Source organism: Erythrolamprus reginae, chromosome 11, assembly GCF_031021105.1.
Source record: "Erythrolamprus reginae isolate rEryReg1 chromosome 11, rEryReg1.hap1, whole genome shotgun sequence".
NCBI classification, from domain to species: Eukaryota; Metazoa; Chordata; class Lepidosauria; order Squamata; family Dipsadidae; genus Erythrolamprus; species Erythrolamprus reginae.
Genome location: NC_091960.1, coordinates 33,542,154 through 33,561,453, shown reverse-complemented (window position 1 = coordinate 33,561,453; position 19,300 = coordinate 33,542,154). Strand labels below are relative to the sequence as shown.

General features: G+C 44.1%; 1 protein-coding gene across 5 annotated transcripts in view; it reads left to right on the top strand.

Moving 5' to 3' along the window:
• Window positions 1-19,030, top strand: part of KDF1 (keratinocyte differentiation factor 1) — a 46,303-nt gene extending 27,273 nt beyond the window's left edge. For all 5 annotated transcript variants that reach the window (XM_070764974.1, XM_070764972.1, XM_070764973.1 and 2 more), the window contains 3 exons: window positions 1-871; window positions 7,988-8,068; window positions 17,195-19,030. The exon at window positions 1-871 is cut by the window's left edge and continues 222 nt beyond it. In XM_070764974.1, the coding sequence (XP_070621075.1) occupies window positions 1-871; window positions 7,988-8,068; window positions 17,195-17,277 (1,035 nt within the window). In that variant the 3' untranslated portion in view covers window positions 17,278-19,030. The remainder of the gene's footprint in view (window positions 872-7,987; window positions 8,069-17,194) is intronic.
• Window positions 19,031-19,300: the final 270 nt, after the last annotated feature.

Genomic DNA, 19,300 nt, shown 5'->3' with positions numbered 1-19,300 from the left:
TCCAACGGAGGGGAAGGCGAGACAAATACTTTCATCCCTAGACCCGCAGAAAGCCCACCTCCGCCAGGCTGTCCCAGTCTTTCCCAGATCTGGAACACCTCCAAAGCCATCTTCTGCTGTCTGATCACCTGTGGGAGGTGTTTCAAGGACTGCCGAGCCAGTATCTCCTACAACAGTACTTTAACAGAGGATGGGAAGAGCCAGGAGTGCAATGGACGTTCAACTAACAGTCCGGCCAGCAGTTCCCCCAATGAAAAGAACGGGAGCCGAACTGGGAAGGGTACGATGGGGAGCAGTTTTAGCTACCCTGACGTCAAATTGAAAGGGGTTCCGGTCCCGCTTTACCCAAACCGGAACCCTAGCCCTGCCACAGACTCCGATTCGTGTTACAAGGAACCTTTGGCGGAGAGGTTCCCTCAACCCAGCATCGAGAAGCAGCCCGCCCCTACTAGCCACCGGAGCTCCGAGGAACATTATTCCTTCCACGAGTCCGACCTTGAGTTTGGTGAGCTGAACAGCTCCATGTCCAGCAGGGAGATTGACGGCCTCATCTTCAGGAAACTGACCGAGCTTTTCAGCGTCCACCAGATCGATGAGTTGGCCAAGTGCACCTCCGACACGGCATTCCTGGAGAAGACCAACAAGATCTCGGACCTCATCAACAGCATCACTCAGGACTACAACTTGGATGAGCAGGACGCTGAATGTAGGCTCGTCCGGGGCATCATACGCATCAGCACGCGGAAAAGCAGAGTACGGCCCCGTGTTGCCGTGCCAAATCTCCCAAGTTCAGGGGAGATCACCAGCCGAGGCAACCCACTTCACAGTGGCAATGAGACCATGCTGGCATCCGTCCTCACTAGTGAAGAAGGTATGCATGAATTTCAGTTTTATTGTTGTTGTTGTTATTATTATTATGATGATTATTATTATTTATTAATTAATAATATTATTATGATTATGATTATTATTATTTATTGGCTGCATAGCTAGAGGTATAACAAGCAGGAAGAGGGAGATTATGATCCCGCTATATAGAGCGCTGGTGAGACCACATTTGGAATACTGTATCCAGTTCTGGAGACCTCAGCTACAAAAAGATATTGACAAAATTGAACGGGTCCAAAGATGGGCTACAAGAAGGGTGGAAGGTCTTAAGCATAAAACTTATCAGGAAAGACTTCATGAACTCAATCTGTATAGTCTGGAGGACAGAAGGAAAAGGGGGGACATGATCGAAACATTTAAATATATTAAAGGGTTAAATAAGGTCCAGGAGGGAAGTGTTTTTAATAGGAAAGTGAACACAAGGACAAGGGGACACAATATGAAGTTAGTTGGGGGAAAGATCAAAAGCAACATGAGAAAATATTATTTTACTGAAAGAGTAGTAGATCCTTGGAACAAACTTCCAGCAGACGTGGTAGATAAATCCACAGTAACTGAATGTAAACACGCCTGGGATAAACATATATCCATCCTAAGATAAAATACAGGAAATAGTATAAGGGCAGACTAGATGGACCAGGAGGTCTTTTTCTGCCGTCAGACTTCTATGTTTCTATGTTTCTATTAGATTTGTATGCCGCCCTTCTCCGAGGGTAAAACTTGGCACCTTTAAGCAGTGAATGGCTGCAAAAAAATTTACTACCACACGATGCGTGGATGAGATCTTTCAAGCCTTGTAGTTGCTCTTGTGAAATCTCATCAATGAAGCTTTGAGAAAAAAGCTTCTTCTTCCATTTGGCTGGCATTACAATGAGCACGGTAGCTTTTATTAGTACTGAACCATCCTCTGCTGACCATGTCAAATTAGAATCATCAATCACAGCCCGTGTGAGCTGAAATGAATCTAATCCAGAGGGCGATGAATGAGATGGGAGAAAAGCTTCAAAACGAAGTTACTTTTATTAGTATAAAACAATGAAATCAATTTTGCCTGATCACAGGCTATCAAACACGTCTACATGGTTAGAAAGTTTTTAGCAAGATGGAGATTTCTCCTTAGAAACATAGAAGACTGACAGCAGAAAAAGACCTCATGGTCCATCTAGTCTGCCCTTATACTACTTCCTGTATTTTATCTTACAATGGATCTATGTTTATCCCAGGCATGTTTAAATTCAGTTACTGTGGATTTACCAACCACGTCTGCTGGAAGTTTGTTCCAAGGATCTACTACTCTTTCAGTAAAATAATATTTTCTCATGTTGCCTTTGATCTTTCCCCCAACTAACTTCAGATTGTGTCCCCTTCTTCCCCAGACAGAGAAGAAGTGACTAGACAGGATTTACATCATAAATGGGGGGAGCTAAATTAACATATATGAGTTAACTATTTAATTACTGAATGTCTCTGAATGTCTCTGGGGCTGTCAATACACAGCGTGACAATTTTGTGGGTGTGGCTTGCCAGCCATGTGACCAGGTAGGAGTGGTTTGATGATCATGTGACCAAGGGGTGGCTTAAAGGTCATGCGACTGTCTTAAAGGTGGCCAACTTAACGTCACTCATGTCAAGGGTTTGGTTTAGGGTGCCTAGCCTCTCCTTGTCTGAAAGAGATACAATTTCTTTTATCTATTTACTATTACAGTACTGAACATCCAAAATATATTATTTAATTCTATGTATATATGCCCTACGTGTACATACGTATTACACACAGACACACAAAAATATACATTATCTACTATATAAACTGTATATGTATGTACACACACACACGCACAGTTCTTCTAAAATTATACACATTCAATCTCATTTACTGCAATAGGAAAAACATACCCAGAGCCCAGAAGGGAGAAAAAGAAAAAAAAATCAAACTTTTTCTACCAGTTCTGCGTATTTGACCGTACCCGTAGGAGCCCATCACTGCCTTTAACTTCAATTCCCAGAATTCTCCAGCCAGATATGGGACCAAATGGAGGGAAACCAAATGCACCACAATTTGGAGAGTATCAAAGTTTATTTCAGAAATCAAAACCAGAAGCAGGCACAGATGAACTGATTCAGCTGGATTCATAAACTTCTTTATAAACATATTAATATATACATTTTCTTCCTCAATCAGGTACAGGCAGCAGAATTAGTTTCATTTCAGCAAAGAGTACAGAGAGGAGATAGCAGAGTGGACTGAGCCACGCCCAGCCTTAAGCTTAAGCTTTCAGTTTTGATTCTCTGCACAGACTCAGAAATGGTTAACTCCAATTGGCTGATTTAGTTGCTATGCCTATTCATTGGCTAACCTGGTTAACATGGCTCTCCCAGTTCATGAATATCTTAACAGAGAGCCACATATAAGGCAATACAGTGGTACCTCTACTTACAAACTTAATTCATTCCGTGACCAGGTTCTTAAGTAGAAACGTTTGTAAGAAGAAGCAATTTTTCCCATAGGAATCAATGTAAAAGCAAATAATGCGTGCGATTGGGAAAACCACAAGGAGAGTGGAGGCCCTGGTTCCTCCCAGGAGATTTGTTTATTTATTTTGTGCAATACACAATGAGGGCTATAGTGGGCATATATCTATATACACATAGTAAAATACATGTTGAAGGTTATAGAGGATATAGTCATAGTAAAATATATCTATGAAAGAATAGAAGATAAGTTATAGGAATAAAACATGAATGAAAGAATAGAAGAAGAGATATAGGAATAGAAGAGTATAGGAGATATAGGAGAGCAATAGGACAGGGGACAGAAGGCACTCTAGTGCACTTGTACTCGCCCCTTACTGACCTTTTAGGAATCTGGATAGGTCAACTGTGGATAATCTAAGGGTAAAGTGTTGGGGGTTTGGTTTAAGTGTTCCCTCTATTTTTTTGAGCAGTATATAATAATAATAATAATAATAATAATAATAATAATAATAATAATAATAATAATAATTAATGATAATAATAATAATAATTTATTAGATTTGTATGCCGCCCCTCTCCGAAGATAATAATATAAGGTTATTCATCTCAGTAGAAAACAGTTGTATTCTGCAAGAAGGATTTTGCATACATCCAAATGAATTACCATTTCCTTCCCTGGAATGCAAAACAACAGCCTAGGAGAACAGCAACACTTCCAAATGGCGGCAGCAGCAGCAGCTGTCTGGGCATGCTGCTTTTTTTAAATTTCCCAGGCTGTCTTGGGTGCAAGTATAATCCTGCTCCTTCCTCACCCCTGGGGCACAACCCACAGGCTATGGTGCCCAGGCAGAAGCGGGCACAAGATGCCTGGGACCAGGCCCTGCCTGCATGGATCGAAATGGTGGTTGAGAGAAGCAGTGGTGATGGCAGCATTGGGGAGGTGATGTTGGGGTCCAAAGATAGGGCAAATATTGGCAGGGTTTGTTTGGGTGTGCGCACAGATGGGAATAGGAATCTAGAATAGAGTAGAATAGAATAGAATAGAATTTTTTATTGGCCAAGTGTGATTGGACACACAAGGAATTTGTCTTGGTGCAGATGCTCTCAGTGGACATAAAAGAAAAAGATACCCAACAGGACCGACACAGACTTCAGAGGAGAATCAGAACTGCAGAACAAAACAATGGCTGCCAACCTGCCTTCCATTGAGGACCTGTAGACTGCACGAGTCAAAAAGAGGGTGGGGAAAATATTTACTGACCCCTCACATCCTGGACACAAATTGTTTCAACTCCTACCCTCAAAACGTCACTACAGAGCACTGCACACCAAGACAACTAGACACAAGAACAGTTTTTTTCCGAACGCCATCCCTCTACTAAACAAATAATTCCCTCAACACTGTCAGACTTTCTACTAAATCTGCACTTCTATTCTACTAGTTTTTCTCATCATTCCTATCACCCATTTCCTCCCATGTTGACTGTATGACTGTAACTTGTTGCTTATATCCTAAGATTTTTATTAATATTGCTTCTTCATTGCTTATTTGACCCCTATGACAATCATTAAGTGTCGTACCACATGATTCTTGACAAATGTATATTTTATTTTATGTACACTGAGAGCATCTGCACCAAGACAAATTCCTTGTGTGCCAATCTCACTTGGCCAATAAAATTCTATTTTATTCTATATGCTCTCGGTGTCCATAAAAGAAAAAGATACATTTGTCAAGAATCAACACTTAATGATTGTCATAGAGGTCAAATAAGCAATGAGGAAGCAATAAATATTAATAAAAATCTTAAGGATACAAGCAACAAGTTACAGTCCTAAGTGGGAGGAAATGGGTGATAGGAATGATGGGGAAAAAACTAGTAATAACAGTAGTGCAGACTTAGTAAATAGTTTGACAGTGTTGAGGGAGTTATTTGTTTAGCAGAGTGATGGCGTTCAGGAAAAAATTGTCCTTGTGTCTAGTTGTCTTGTTGTGCGGTGCTCTTTAGCGACGTTTTGAGGGTAGGAGTTGAAATAATTTGTGTCCAGGATGTGAGGAGTTTGTAAATATTTTCACAGCCCTCTTTTTGACTCGTGCAGTATACCGGTCCTCAGTGGAAGGCTGATTGGCAGCCATTGTTTTTTCTGCAGGAAAGGCTCCTCAAAGAAAAACAGGGTTCTGTTCTTTCTGGTACCTGAAGCAGAAATTGCTATGGAAATTAGACACCATATCATAATGTGTGGAGAATTAGGACATTGTAGACAGTGTAGTGCCACATGTCTTACCTCCTATAGTGCGCCCTCCAAGGTCGTTATGGACGCATGCACGCCCAACGGGTGCGTCGGCGTGAGATTTTGCTTCTGCACATGCACAGCCAGCGAGACCTCATGTGAGGATGTGCGCGCGAGTGAGGTTACATCAATTCTTGCTGATATTTTTGCTTCTGTGCATGCGCAGAAGTTAAAAATTGGTGAAAATCGCTGAAATCACACGTATGAGCCGGACATCTCGTACGAGTGAGAAATCTCGTATGAGCGTCCTCATATGAAATTTCACTTGCCGTGCATGCGCATAAAGCCCTATCTCATGTGGCAGTGCATCAGAGGTGCGCAGCTGCACATGCATCCTGGAATTTCCTACCGGGACAGAGCACCAAGCGCACCGGTTGTGGCCCACCACTGACTGTAGGTCACCCCATTTCTCTCAGGATCCTCCTACACCGGACACAGGAGGTTCAGAGCAGAATAAACAACCCATCTTCCTCCCAGAGCATCAAGAGCAGAGGTCTTCAAACTTGGCAACTTTAAGACTTGTGAACTTCAACTCCCAGAATTCTCTACACGCAGGCACACAAAAATATACATTAACTACTACAATGCTACCTCTACTTAAGAACTTTTCTAGATAAGAACCGGGTGTTCAAGATTTTTTTTGCCTCTTCTCAAGAACCATTTTCTACTTAAGAACCCAAGCCCGGAAAAAATTCCCAGGAAATTTGAGAGCGGCACGAAGGCCCGGCCAGTTTCCTGCCATTCCCTCTTTAATCCTGGCCATCTCGGGCTTTTCTGGGCTGCCAGCATAGTTCCCTCTAAGCTGAGCAGTGAGCAATCGCTCACTTAAAAATCATCATCAACTCAGAGTTTTCCAAACCTGCCCAGAAGCCGAGAGGGAAAGAGTGAGAGGGAAGGAGAGAGAGAGGAAGAGAGAGAAACAGATAGAAAAAAGAGAGGAAGGAAAAGAGAAAGAAAAAGAATGGGAGTAAGGAAGAGAGAAAGAAAATCAAAATCTAGTTTGAAACTAGCTCAACTATTTAAGTGGCATTTTGATATTGATAGAGTTGCCCTATTATGAGCTCACTGTTATAGACACACAGTACAGTATTTTATTTTGAAATTCTCTCAGGCAAAACAGGGTGGGTTTTTTATTTATTTAATTAATTTTTATGCCGCCCTTCTCCTTAGACTCAGGGCGGCTTACAACATGTTAGCAATAGCACTTTTTAACAGAGCCAGCATATTGCCCCCACAATCCGGGTCCTCATTTTACCTACCTCGGAGGGATGGAAGGATGAGTCAACCCTGAGCCGGTGATGAGATATGAACCGCTGACCTTTTTATTTGTTTGTTTGTTTGTTTGTTTGTTATATCTGTGCCGCCCAGTCCCAAAGGGACTGCCGCTCAGACACTATACTTTTCCGCCCACCCCAAAAAAAAATTAGAGGGAACACTGTCTGCCAGAGGAGTTTTGGGGTGGCTTTGGCAGCCCAGAGCGAATGAAGCATTTTCCTTTCTCTGGCCGCTTGGAGAGGAAATAAACCACTTTGCTGTGGTGATTCCCTCACACTGCCTCACATACACCTGGCATGAGGTTGCCTCCCAGAGTGTCTGGGCGCGGAAAGGTAAAAGGGAGCGCTTTGCCACAGCTGGATCAACTTGGCTTCAGCCAAACCGAAGAGCCACCACAATGAAGGACAGGAGTCGGCTACAAAGCGAGTGAGCAAGAGGAAAGGGGAGCCCTTCAGCATGGGAAGGAAGAGGAAGCAGGTAGCAGCAGCCACCGCCTTTCAGTCAAATGAGCAGGAGGTCCCCCCTCTCGCCCACCTGGGTTTCTCTCTCTGGCGCAGTGTATGGGAGGCAGCTACACGCCGGATGTATGGGAGGCGCGTGCTCCTCCTCGCCGCCTCAGAGTCCCTCTTTTTTTTTAAGCCTTAAAATTTTGGATTTTTTTCATTTCCCTCACCTCACCTTCTTCCTTCGGCAGCGACTGTCCTCCTCCTCTTCTTCCTCCTCCTCCTCCCACCCAAATTCCGAGCTTTTATCTCTTTCCTAATGGGTTTGCACGCATTATTTGCTTTTACATTGATTCCTATGGGAAAAATTGCTTCTACTTAAGAACATTTCTACTGAAGAACCTGGTCACGGAAAGAATTAAGTTCTTAAGTAGAGGTACCACTGTACGTATTTATTTTATCCATTTTTATTTTCAATCCATTCCTAAAAATTCCCCCCAGATATTTTTGCCCTTTTCGTTGACCCTCAGGTGAATCCAAAGATATATAACATGACCCATCTGAGTTGGGGCCTCTGTTCAAATTGTCAACCTCTCTGCTTAACTGCCTTTCAGATTTACCTGTTCAGATATCGGTAGAAACAACAGCAGATATGCAAGCCAGAAACATGAGACAAGGTATCCACCACACAGCAGGTGAGTTTTCTTGACCTCTTTTAGGACGTTTGGGGGTTTGGGGGCTTATGACTGTCAGGCCACGTTTTCTTTCACGAGAAAAATGGGGCGATGGGAAAGTTTACAGACATCTGCAATTTAACCTTCTGCAAGGAAGAACTACAGTGGTACCTCGCCATACGAGTTTAATTCGTGCCAGACCCGAGCTCGTAAGTCGATCAACTCGCATCTCGAACGAATGCCTTTAGACTTTGTTTTTCGCGCCAAGATAACTAGAAGCAAGGAGATTCTTGCGCCACCTAGTGGAAGCTCGGCTCGTATCCCGAATTTGAGCTCGGGTGTCGAACAGAAATTTCGCTCGCGTCGCGGCTCGTAACTTGGAATACTCGCATGTGGAGCAGCTCGTATCTAGAGGTACTACTGTAATGGGTTTCTACCAAGTTATTGGACTGATTTATACTGGATTGGTTGATTGTGCCTTCAAGTAATTGTTGACTCCTGGTGGCTTCCTAGACCAGTAATGGTGAACCTTTTTTTCCTCAGTTGCTGAAAGAGTGTGGGCGTTCAAGTGCCCACACCCATGTCTGGTGAGGGCGAAAACAGCTTCCCCCATCCCCGAGAGGCCCTCTGGAGGCCAGAAATGCCCTGTTTCCCAACTTCTAGTGGGCCCAGTAGACTTGTGTTTTGCCCTCCCAAGGCTCCAAAAGCTTCCCTGGAGCAACGGGAAGGGTAAAAACGCCCTCCCACATTCCCTACGAGGCTTTCTGGAAGCCAAAAACGCCCTCTCAGAACCTCTGTGCGAGCCAAAAATAAGCTGGCCGGCACCCAGATTCACGCTGGAGCTGAGCTAGGGCAACGGCTTGTGTGCCAGCAGCTATGGCTCCGTGTGCCACTTGTGGCACCCGTGCCATAGGTCCGCCATCACTGTCCTAGATATATGTCCTTGACAAGGGACTTTTCCTGGCAAGATTTCAGAAGGGATTTGTCACTGCCTGTTTCTTCCTAGGGCTGAGAAACATTGAGTGGCCCAACATCACTCAGTTAGCTTCATGCCTAAGACAGAACTAGAATTCTTGGTTCCCCAGTTTCTAGCCCAGTGCCTTAACTGCTATACCCTATTGGTTCTCTTAAAAAAAAAGAAAAATACAGTGCAATGATAGTTATGTGTATTGGGGGACTGAGACTGTCTGCATTTAAAAGGAAGCCTCATCTGGTTTTAAGTCGTACAGAATTCGCTATCGCATTTTCGCAATGCGCATCTAGGCCCTGGTGGGCTGCTTCCTGTTCTCCATCTCACGCCATTATTTCTCCGACCAGTACAAGGTGACTTTTGTCCATCTAGTCTTAGATACGGAGGTTAACCCCCTACCCAAATTCCTACTGCAGCTTTTCTTGCTTTCTGGCCAGGGGTGTGCTTCAAACATTTTAGCAATGGGTTCTCTGCCCGGTTGCTGGATGGGCGTGGCCTAGTCGGCCTCTTGCACCAAGGGGGGGGGTTGCCCTCCTCGGGCTCCAGAGTCTTTCTTCGAGCCTCCAGGAGGGCGGAAATGGCCTCTCCAGGCTCCAGTGGCCCCCTGAAGGCCGAAAACAGGCCCATTTCCAACCTTCCTGAACTTCTGGTAGGCCCGTTTTTTGTCCTTCCTGAACCGAGGCCCTTCAGAGAAGGGCGGCATACAAATATAATTAATAATAATAATAATAATAATAATAATAATAATAATAATAATAGCCTCTGCATGCTCTCTGCGCTTACCTGCATCCGAAACGGACCTCCTGGAAGTGTTGGAGTCCAGAAACAGGCCTCTGGAGGGCCTCCGGAGAGCGGGGGAGGCAGTTTTCACCCTCCCAGAGGCTCAAGGAAAGCCTCCGGAGCCAGTGGAGGGTGAAAAAGCCCCCCACCCCCGCTGTGGTGCAGAAGGTCGAGTAGGCCATGCCCCCATGGTGTCACGCTGTATATTGACAGCCCCTCAGAGACATTTAGTAATGAAACAGTTAACTAGTGTGTCTTATTTGATCCTCCTCTCGCGTCACCTCCTTTTCCTCCTTCTTCCTTCACTCTTCCTCCATGAATCTCCATGATGTAAGAATCATATGTTCTCCTGTCCCTCGAGACAGTTTTTTTATTTGTTTATCTCTGTTTTTAAATAAATTTCTTGTTTGAAGAGAAATGATTAAGGCTTCTATCCATCGCCCTCCGGAGTTAAGGTCCTAACAGACTCTAAGTTCTGTGACACATGGTGACGCCCACCCAGCAACTGGGCAGAGAACCAGTTGCTAAAAGTTTTCAATCCCACCCCTGTTTTACCATTTTTCTTCGAGGAGCAATTCCCACTACCCTGTATCCCTTTTAAAAGCCTTTAGGTCTTGAATACCTCTCTTTCTTTCAGTGGCATCTGCCTGTCTAATAAGATTTGGGAAAGTGGATGAATCTACACAGGGTCTACAGCCTCAGCCACATTGGGCCCTCATCTTTCGGCTGTGGCAAGGGGGGCGTTTGCCCAGGTTCGCCCGATGTGCCAGTTGCGTCCCTATTTGGACAGGGAGTCTCTGCTCACAGTCATTCATGCCCTCGTCATTATTGGGGCTACCTTTAAAGAGTGTTCGGAAACTGCAGATCGTGCAAAATGCAGTCGCGCGAGCGGTCATGGGCCTTCCTAGACGTGCCCATGTTTTCCCAACACTCCGTGGAGTGCATTGGCGGCCGATTGGTTTCCGGACACAATTCAAAGTGTTGGTGATGACCTGTAAAGCCCTACATGGCATCGGGCCAGATTACCTGTGGGACCGCTTTCTGCTGCATGAATCCCAGTGACCGGTTAGGTCCCACAGAGTCGGCCTTTTCCAGGTCCCGTCAACTAGACCAGTGTTTTTCAACCAGTGTGCCACGGCACACTAGTGTGCCGTGGGACATGGTCAGGTGTGCCGCGAAGCTCAGAGAGAGAGAGAAAGCAAGAGAGAGAAAGAGAAAGAGAGAGAGAGAGAGACAGAGAGAAAGAGAACAAGAGAGAGAGAAAGAAAGAAAGAGAGAAAGAAAGAGAACAAGAGAAAGAAAGCAAGAGAGAAAGAAAAAGAGAGGAAGAGAAGGAGAGAGAGAGAAAGACATAGAGGGAGGTAGGGAGGGAGAGAGAAAGAGAGCAAAAAAGAGAGGAAGGAAGGAAGAGAAAGAAAGAGGGATGTAGAGAGAGAGAAAGAAAGAGGAAGGAAGGGAGAGAAAGAGGGAGAGAAAAATAGAGCGAAAGGGAGAAAGAGAGAGAATTTTTTTCTCCAAACTTTTTTTAGGCCCCCCCCCCCCCGCCCCACTCAATGTGCCCCAGGGTTTCGTAAATGTAAAAAATGTGCCACGGCTCAAAAAAGGTTGAAAATCACTGAACTAGACAATGTCACTTGGCGGGGCCTAGGGGAAGAGCCTTTTCTGTGGGGGCCCCAACCCTCTGGAATCAGTTCCCCACAGAAATTCACACTGCTCTCACTGTCCTTAATCTTAAGACTCATTTATGCCGCCAGGCTTCGAGCGATTAGATCCTAGCCCCCTGGCCGACGAATATTATGTATTCAATTGAATTGAATTCAATTTATTAGATTTGCATGCCGCCCCTCTCCGAAGACTCGGGGCGGCTCACAACAATAATAAAAACAATATTCCAGCGAAAACAAATCTAATATTTAAAAAGCACATAAAACCTTATCATATTTATAAAAGCAAACAACATATACATACCCAAACATAAATATAAAAAAGCCTGGGGGAAAGGTGTCTCAACTGCCCCATGCCTGGCGGTATAGATGGGTCTTGAGTAATTTACGAAAGACAAGGAGTGTGGAGGCCGTTCTAATCTCCGGGGGGAGTTGATTCCAGAGGGCCGGGGCTGCCACAGAGAAGGCTCTTCCCCTGGGGCCTGCCAAACGACATTGTTTAGTCGACGGGACCCGGAGAAGGTCAACTCTGTTGTATGTTTGTTGCTAAATGGGTATGATTGATTTTTAACATAATTTTAGAGTACAGTGGTACCTCTACCTACAAACGCCTCTACTTACGAACTTTTCTAGATACAAACCGGGTGTTCAAGATTTTTTTGCCTCTTCTCACGAACCATTTTCCACTTACGAACCCTCGCTTCTCTCTTGGCCGCTGCTGCTGCTACTGGAAGCAGCGGCCAAAACAAGTGCTTTTAAGTTTGCAGGCTCTGATGACCGCAAGGGGACTAGAGCCAGGCTTGGGGGGGGAGTGGGGGGGGACCCCGCCAATGCTTTGTCCGCCCGCCACCGCTGCGCCTCTCGCCGCCCCTCTCCCCATTTGCCGCCGCTTCGTCCGCCCCCCACCGCTTCGTCTGTATAGGGCTCCCTGCCCGGTTACTGGGTGGGCGTGGCAATGGTGGGCGTGGCCTAGTCAGCCTTCTGCCCCCCATGGTAAGTGCAGAAATAGTATTAGTTTTGAAGTGATGTTTGACTGGGATTTGCCTGTTTACTCGAAGCAAAATAAACAATTCAAGAATGAATTAAATCCATTTGAACAATTCTAATTACTGGGTCTTAACCACGAGCAAGCGCCCATGTACACAAATAAATGAACATAACATAGTTTGTAATATAAATAAATAAACATACGTAAAATGTAATATTATTCTTTTCCTGATAGCCATGGTGAGAGCCAAATGGTATTCAAGGTATGAACATTTTCTCCTTGGCTTGCTGTAATGAGCTGCTTCAGGTTCTGCTGGCTTCTGAGGTTTCATAAGGCATCACAGCCTTAAGGGCTAGGAACTTGTCGTGGCTTTTTAATGCCACCTGAAATTCTCCAATTTCTGAATTCCGTTTTCCAGTGCCTGATAACCAAAATTTTCAATGGCAGGGGGAGGATGGTTGCAAGAATAAATGAATATAATTGTGCAATGTATACTCTGGCCTTTAATGGAGACTCTTATCGTGTCAACTGGGAAGTAACCAATCCTTCAGATTTTACTAAAAGGAAGACTCTAGCCCTCATGGCTGCTTATTACTAAGAGGGCTCATTGCTTGCCTGGGACTCTGAAGGGTTTCCATGTTGCTGTGTTCCTTTTCATAAATATATTTCCCCTTTTAAAATAATTGAGGGAATGCCTCAATAGTCCAGGGTCTTATTTAGCTTTTATTTATTTATTTATTTATTTATTATTTATTTATTGGATTTGTATGCCGCCCCTCTCCGGAGACTCGGGGCGGCTAACAGCAACAATAAAACAGTGTACAATAGTAATCTAATACTAAAAACGATTAAAAACCCATTAATATAAAAACCAAACATACATACATACATACCATGCATGGAATTGTAAAGGCCTAGGGGGAAAGAGCATCTCAATTCCCCCATGCCTGACGGCAGAGGTGGGTTTTAAGTAGTTTACGAAAGGCAAGGAGGGTGGGGGCAATTCTAATCTCCGGGGGGAGTTGGTTCCAGAGGGCCGGGGCCGCCACAGAGAAGGCTCTTCCCCCTGGGTCCCGCCAAACGACATTGTTTAGTTGACGGGACCCGGAGAAGATCCAGTCCTGATGCCACCCTAATGAAGTCAGGTGAGAAACAGAGCAGAGTGACCCCAAAGAGCAAGGTTCGAACCTAGGTAAAACATTAGCTAATTCCAAACTTCCGAATTCACTTTGGGCACTCAGAGTAAAGTCAGTCCACCTTCAAAGCCTACTTTTATGACACCCCAACTTTCTTCATTCCAAGAAAATGGGGGGGGGGTGATCTTGTCATTCACTTTCAACTACTATCTAATACAGCCAGAAGATAAGCAATGGATTTTGCTTTTAAAAAAAAACAGAGATTAAAAATTAATAAGGAAAAAAAAGAATAAAAACTTATGAGTCTATTTTTTACTAGTGCCGCTTGATAAAGGCCAAAATATAACAAGAGGAAAGGACACTAGTTCAGTGGTCCTCAACCTGGGGGTTGCGACCCCTTTGGGGGTTGAATGACCATTTCACAGGGGTCATCTAGGAACTGAAGCTTCTCCTCTGGCGCCTTGTAACATATTACATTTACAATCTGACCAATCAGGCGCTTACAGTGGGGGCGTCCCTCTGACCTTCCTGCCAATCCACTTAAAGCTATGTTGGAAGACTTGGCGCTAGACTTATGGTTGGGGGTCACCACAACCTGAGGAACTGTATTAAGGGGTTGTAGCATTAGAAAGGTTGAGAACCACTGCATCTAGTTACTATTAAGGCTTTTTAACTGCGTTATTATCTAACACTAAACATTTTACCCCGTCCTGTTTTGAAAAGAAGCCACCATCCCAGGTGGCTATTTTACTCTTTACCTTATGCCAGTGTTTCCCAACCTTCGCCACTTGAAGATATCTGGACTTCAACTCCCAGAATTCCCCAGCCAGCGTTCGCTGGCTGGGGAATTCTGGAAGTTGAAGTCCAAATATCTTCAAGTGGCCAAGGGTGGGAAACACTGCCTTATGCTACAAAATCAGTGCTCCTTAGCTAGGTTTGAAGCAGGGGTGGGATTCTACTAGTTCGGGCGAATCGCATGCTCCGACCATCAGCTGGGAGCGAACCGGTTCGCTCCAACGATCGGGTGGGCCTGCCCACCTCTGCAGTTTACCGACCTATATCTTCTTAGCTGATTCACGTGGCAGTAACATGGAAGGTAAGTTTTTCATAAAACTGCACACGTGGTCACTGAATCAGTTGTTAAATCGGAAGAACTCCAACACAATTTTGAAGGACACGTAATCATGCTAAAGGGGACAAGACATTTCCTTCTTTTTCCCAAGAAAATCACAAAAATGTCTTTGTGTACGTCCGAGGAATTGAGACCAACTCAATGGCATCTCCACCAGGGAAGGGCTGCAAAAATGTTTACAACCACACTGTGGGCGGTGGCTTATTTTGTGGGTGTGGTTTACCAGCCATGTAACCAGGTGGGAGTGGCTTGACAATCATGTGACTAGGGGTGGCTTAAAGGTCATGTGACTGGCTTAAATGTGGCCAATTTGTCATCACTCACGTCAAGGGTTAGGGTTAGGGTGCCTGGCCTCTCCTCGCCTCAAAGAGACACAATTTCCCTCTCTATTTATTATTACTGAACATCCAAAATATGCTATTTAATTCTATGTATATATGCCATATGTGTGCATACATATTACACACAGGCACACAAAAACATACATGATCTACGCTATAATCTGTATGTGTATGTACACACACATACACGAACGCACAGCTCTTCTAAAATTATACACATTCAACCTCATTTAATGTGATAGGAAAAACATACCCAGAGCCCAGAAGGGGATAAAAGAAAAAAATTCAAAATTTTTCTATCGGTTCTGCATACCTGACCATACCTCTAGGAGCCCATTGCTGATCTCTGCTATTTCTATAATGGCTTGGTTGAGCTACATCCTCTCAGCTGGACGTGGGAATGGCTGGGTGAATTTCTTTGGTTTAACATGGGCTCTTGGAGCAGGTATAAACGGGGCTGGGGAACCATAACCGCAGTGTGGTTAAAAGTTGGCTGAGAATGTGAGCTTTTCGCCTTTCTGGTTTTAAAGCATAGATCCCGCTGCCTTAGCTGCAGAGTCCCTTACAAATGTGCAATTGGAGGTTGATGGAATGTGTTTCAAAGTCTCGGAGTTTCTGAGGCTTTCGTGTTCTTTCCCTCGACAAGCAGAAATGGGCTTTTGAAAATGCTGAGAAGCATTTTTATTTTTATTTTTGCTTTTAAACAAAAGCAAGCAGAACCGTTCTCTCAGCATCCCAGTTCTTGAACGCAGCGCCTGGATTACGCCGCTAAAAGAACAGAAACCAAAGAAGGCGCCATGTATTTGTCTTGTCCATTATTTCAACGGTTAACATTTGTTGGAATGTTTGAGTTTCTTTTTTAACCTCGCATGAGTGGCTTCCTGGGGTGTGCGTGCATGCGTGGATTATTTAAAAATAATTTTTACGCAAGATTAAAAAATTGCAAAAACTGAAAAAATAAAGAATGGGGAAAAGCGAAGGTCAGCAAAAAGCAAAGGGAAAAAGAACCACAGAAAATATATTTAAGGAAGCCATTTCTGACTTCCTTTTTAGCACTGATAAATCTGATAGTTACCATCTGCACCCTCACAAATTCTATAGCTTGGTTCCCTCCTTCCCATAAACAACCCATTTTAATCAGTGAATCCCAAAACCAATGGTTCATATTTATCCATTTCCAGTGGTTCCTGTCTTGAAAGAGGGCAGCAGAGGTCTCCAACCTTGGCAACTTTAAAACTTGTGGACTTCAACTCCCAGAATTCCTCAGCCAGCAAATCTTTGCCAAGGTTGGAGACCCCTGATCCAAAGGTTGTTGCCAAGGTTAGAGACCCCTGATCTAGAAGTTGTTGCCAAGGTTGGAGACCCCCGATCCAGATTGCAAAAGAGGTTTCACGCAAATCAATGCATTTTTCAAATCATTCCCAAAACTGAGACAAATTTTTTATTAGGGGGAAATTAGCAATAGCATTATTGGAAATTATATATGCAGCCACAGAAATTACATATGCAGCCAGGAAATTGTATATGCAGGCACGGTTACAAAATATTGTTCCATTCTATCAATAATGGAAAGAATTAATACGATAAAAGTCCAACATACTGCCTAGATGGCTATATCTCTTTCAGACGCCGCCAGTTAAATTAGAAAAGCGATTTTTCACAAATTTAAATCATATAATATCTAAATTCGTATAGAATAAGAAAAAACCTAGAATAAGACTTAAACAGAACAGATGATAATCAGAAAAATACTAGAATGTGCAAAAATGAATAAAACGATGATGGAATTGCAGAATAAACAGGGAAATGATTATTATACCATATGGGGAAAATTATACAATTGGATAGAGGGGGGAAAAACAGAAATAAAAAAAACCAGACAGAATAAAAGAGGACAATGTAGAAAAGGCAATGTAAAAACAACTTTATTTCAAAATGCACAAGTTTCCGTAAATTGCTTGTATGTATTATATGATCTGTCTACTTCTTGTATGTGTTTGTTTATGCTTTATGTTTCAAGAAATTCAATTAAAAATATATATTGTTCCATTTTATCCTATCAGTATGCTTTCTCCTAGCTTTTTATTTCTTGCATGTATAACTTTTCTTTTCTTGTTTCCTCCCGTTCTCCTGTAGGATCTCCGCTAAGTAGAGGTGGCTCTTTCCAAGAAACAGAGACAGACTCCTCTGGAGCCCCTCTGCTTAGAGTGTATTGCTGAGAAGCGTGGGACTGGCGTGTCCCCACAGAAGGGTTTGAGGCCTTTAAGTCAGCCTCACCAGAAACCAGTTCAGAAGCGACGGACAATAGCGTCTCTTGCAAGCCAAACCCCAACTAGCGCCTTCCAAGGAATACTTGATTTTCTCTTGCCATTTTCCAAGGTTGATCCTACTCTAGACTTGCTTTTATGGTGACCTTTGGTGCTTTTTGACCTTTTTTTCCCCTCCGGTGCCGAAAGAGCATGGGCATGCGCTATCGCGTATGCACGAGTGCCCATGCACATAATTCAATGCCTGGGGAGGGCAAAAACAGCTTCCCCTGCCCTCCGGAGGCCCTCTGGTGGCCAGAAATGGCCTGTTTTCCAACTTCTGGTGGGCCCAGTAGGCTCCTGTTTCGTACTCCCAAGGCTCCCAAGGCTTCCCTGGAGGTGCGGGGAAGGCAAAAATGCCCCCCCCAGAGGCTCTCTGGAAGCCAAAAACGCCCTCCCAGAGCCTCTGTGCAAGCCAAAAACCAGCTGGCTGGCACACACCTGCATGTTGGAGCTGAGCTAGGGCAGCAGCTCGCGTGCCAACAGATATGGCTCTGTGTGCCACCTGTGGCACCCGTGCCATAGGTTCGCCACCACTGTCCTAGGCAATTGTTGATCTCTGCTTCAGAAGTGAACAGAAGTGATGTAGCAGTTACAGCTTTTTGCACACACCCTTTCCTTTCTCAGTTCTGCTCTTCCCTTACCCTCGTCTAATAAGAACTGACCTCTGTGTTTATCTTTCCAGAATAAAAGAGAACTTCTGCCTGTCAGGCTTATTCCCATCCAACAGACCTCTCTGTTACTGACTTGCCATTCGTGTTCTCGTTTGGAATTCAGACTTGATTGTTCCCTTAGAGCAGGTGTCAGCCATCCTGGGCTCTGGAGCCGCATGCGGCTCTTTCATCCCTCTGCTGCGGCTCCCTGTTTCCAGTAGGCTCCACAATTGATTGGGCTTTCAATTAGGTCAGGTAGAGGAAAAAGGATGCGCTAGGAGGAGACTCTATGGTGGGGGAACCGGACTTCCGGATGGCAAAGGAAAAATGACGCCACACTAGGAGGAGACTCTATGGCGGGGGAAATAGACTTCCTGTTGGTTCCAAGAATTGAGCAGGTTGCCGATTTGTTTAAGGTTGCCGATCCCTTGTCCAGAGCCTTAAAATGTGCACTCTTCGTTGTAAATAACTCATCAGAACTCTGTGGATGAGACGTTGTTGATTTAGGAATGTGACAATTCCTCCATTGAAATCTTGCTGTCTTTCCTGTAGTTTAATTTTATTCTCTTTTCTTTTCCCCTGCCACATTTGAGCCATAGGAGTGCCTAAATTGGAAATCCAATTTCCAGATGCAAATGGCTGGGGGTGGGAGGGAGGAGAGAGATGTTACTGCATTTTATTTTGATTCCTACTGTGCTTTGGTGGTGTGGTGGTTTTTTTTTTAAGCAAATAAAATTATATTTGAACAATGAATGTTGAAAAGTCACCACCACCCCCTTTGTCTCATGCAAAGGGACTAATTGAATGGCTAGACATTGTGGGAATTGTAATTCCAACAAAACTGGAGAACACCACCAGGTCGGAAAAAGGCAATTTAAAGGAAGGCATCTGAGGAAGGAATGGAATACTACTCTCCTTTTTAAAAAAATAATAAATAAAGATTTTGCACATTGCTGTAGTGGTTGCTTCTGGCCTCTATCGGGAAATAAAATGAGACTCGTGTATATAAAAAAGGCAGGTATCATTAATGTGTTCGTCCTTGAAAGTTCTTTAAGAAATGTTGCCTGGTTCTTTTTCTACCAAAATGATGCAGCCCATAAAATTTGTCTCACCGGAGGAAACAACCTCTAAATAGTCTAATACAGTATGTAGTTTCTTCAACATACGAAGCCTACAACTAGCTGACTTCCTTCTTGCTTCCTACTTATTTTCATTTAGAGGTAAATCATCTCAAATTCTTGAAAAGCAGACATAATAATTGTTCATTATAATGAAAAGCTACT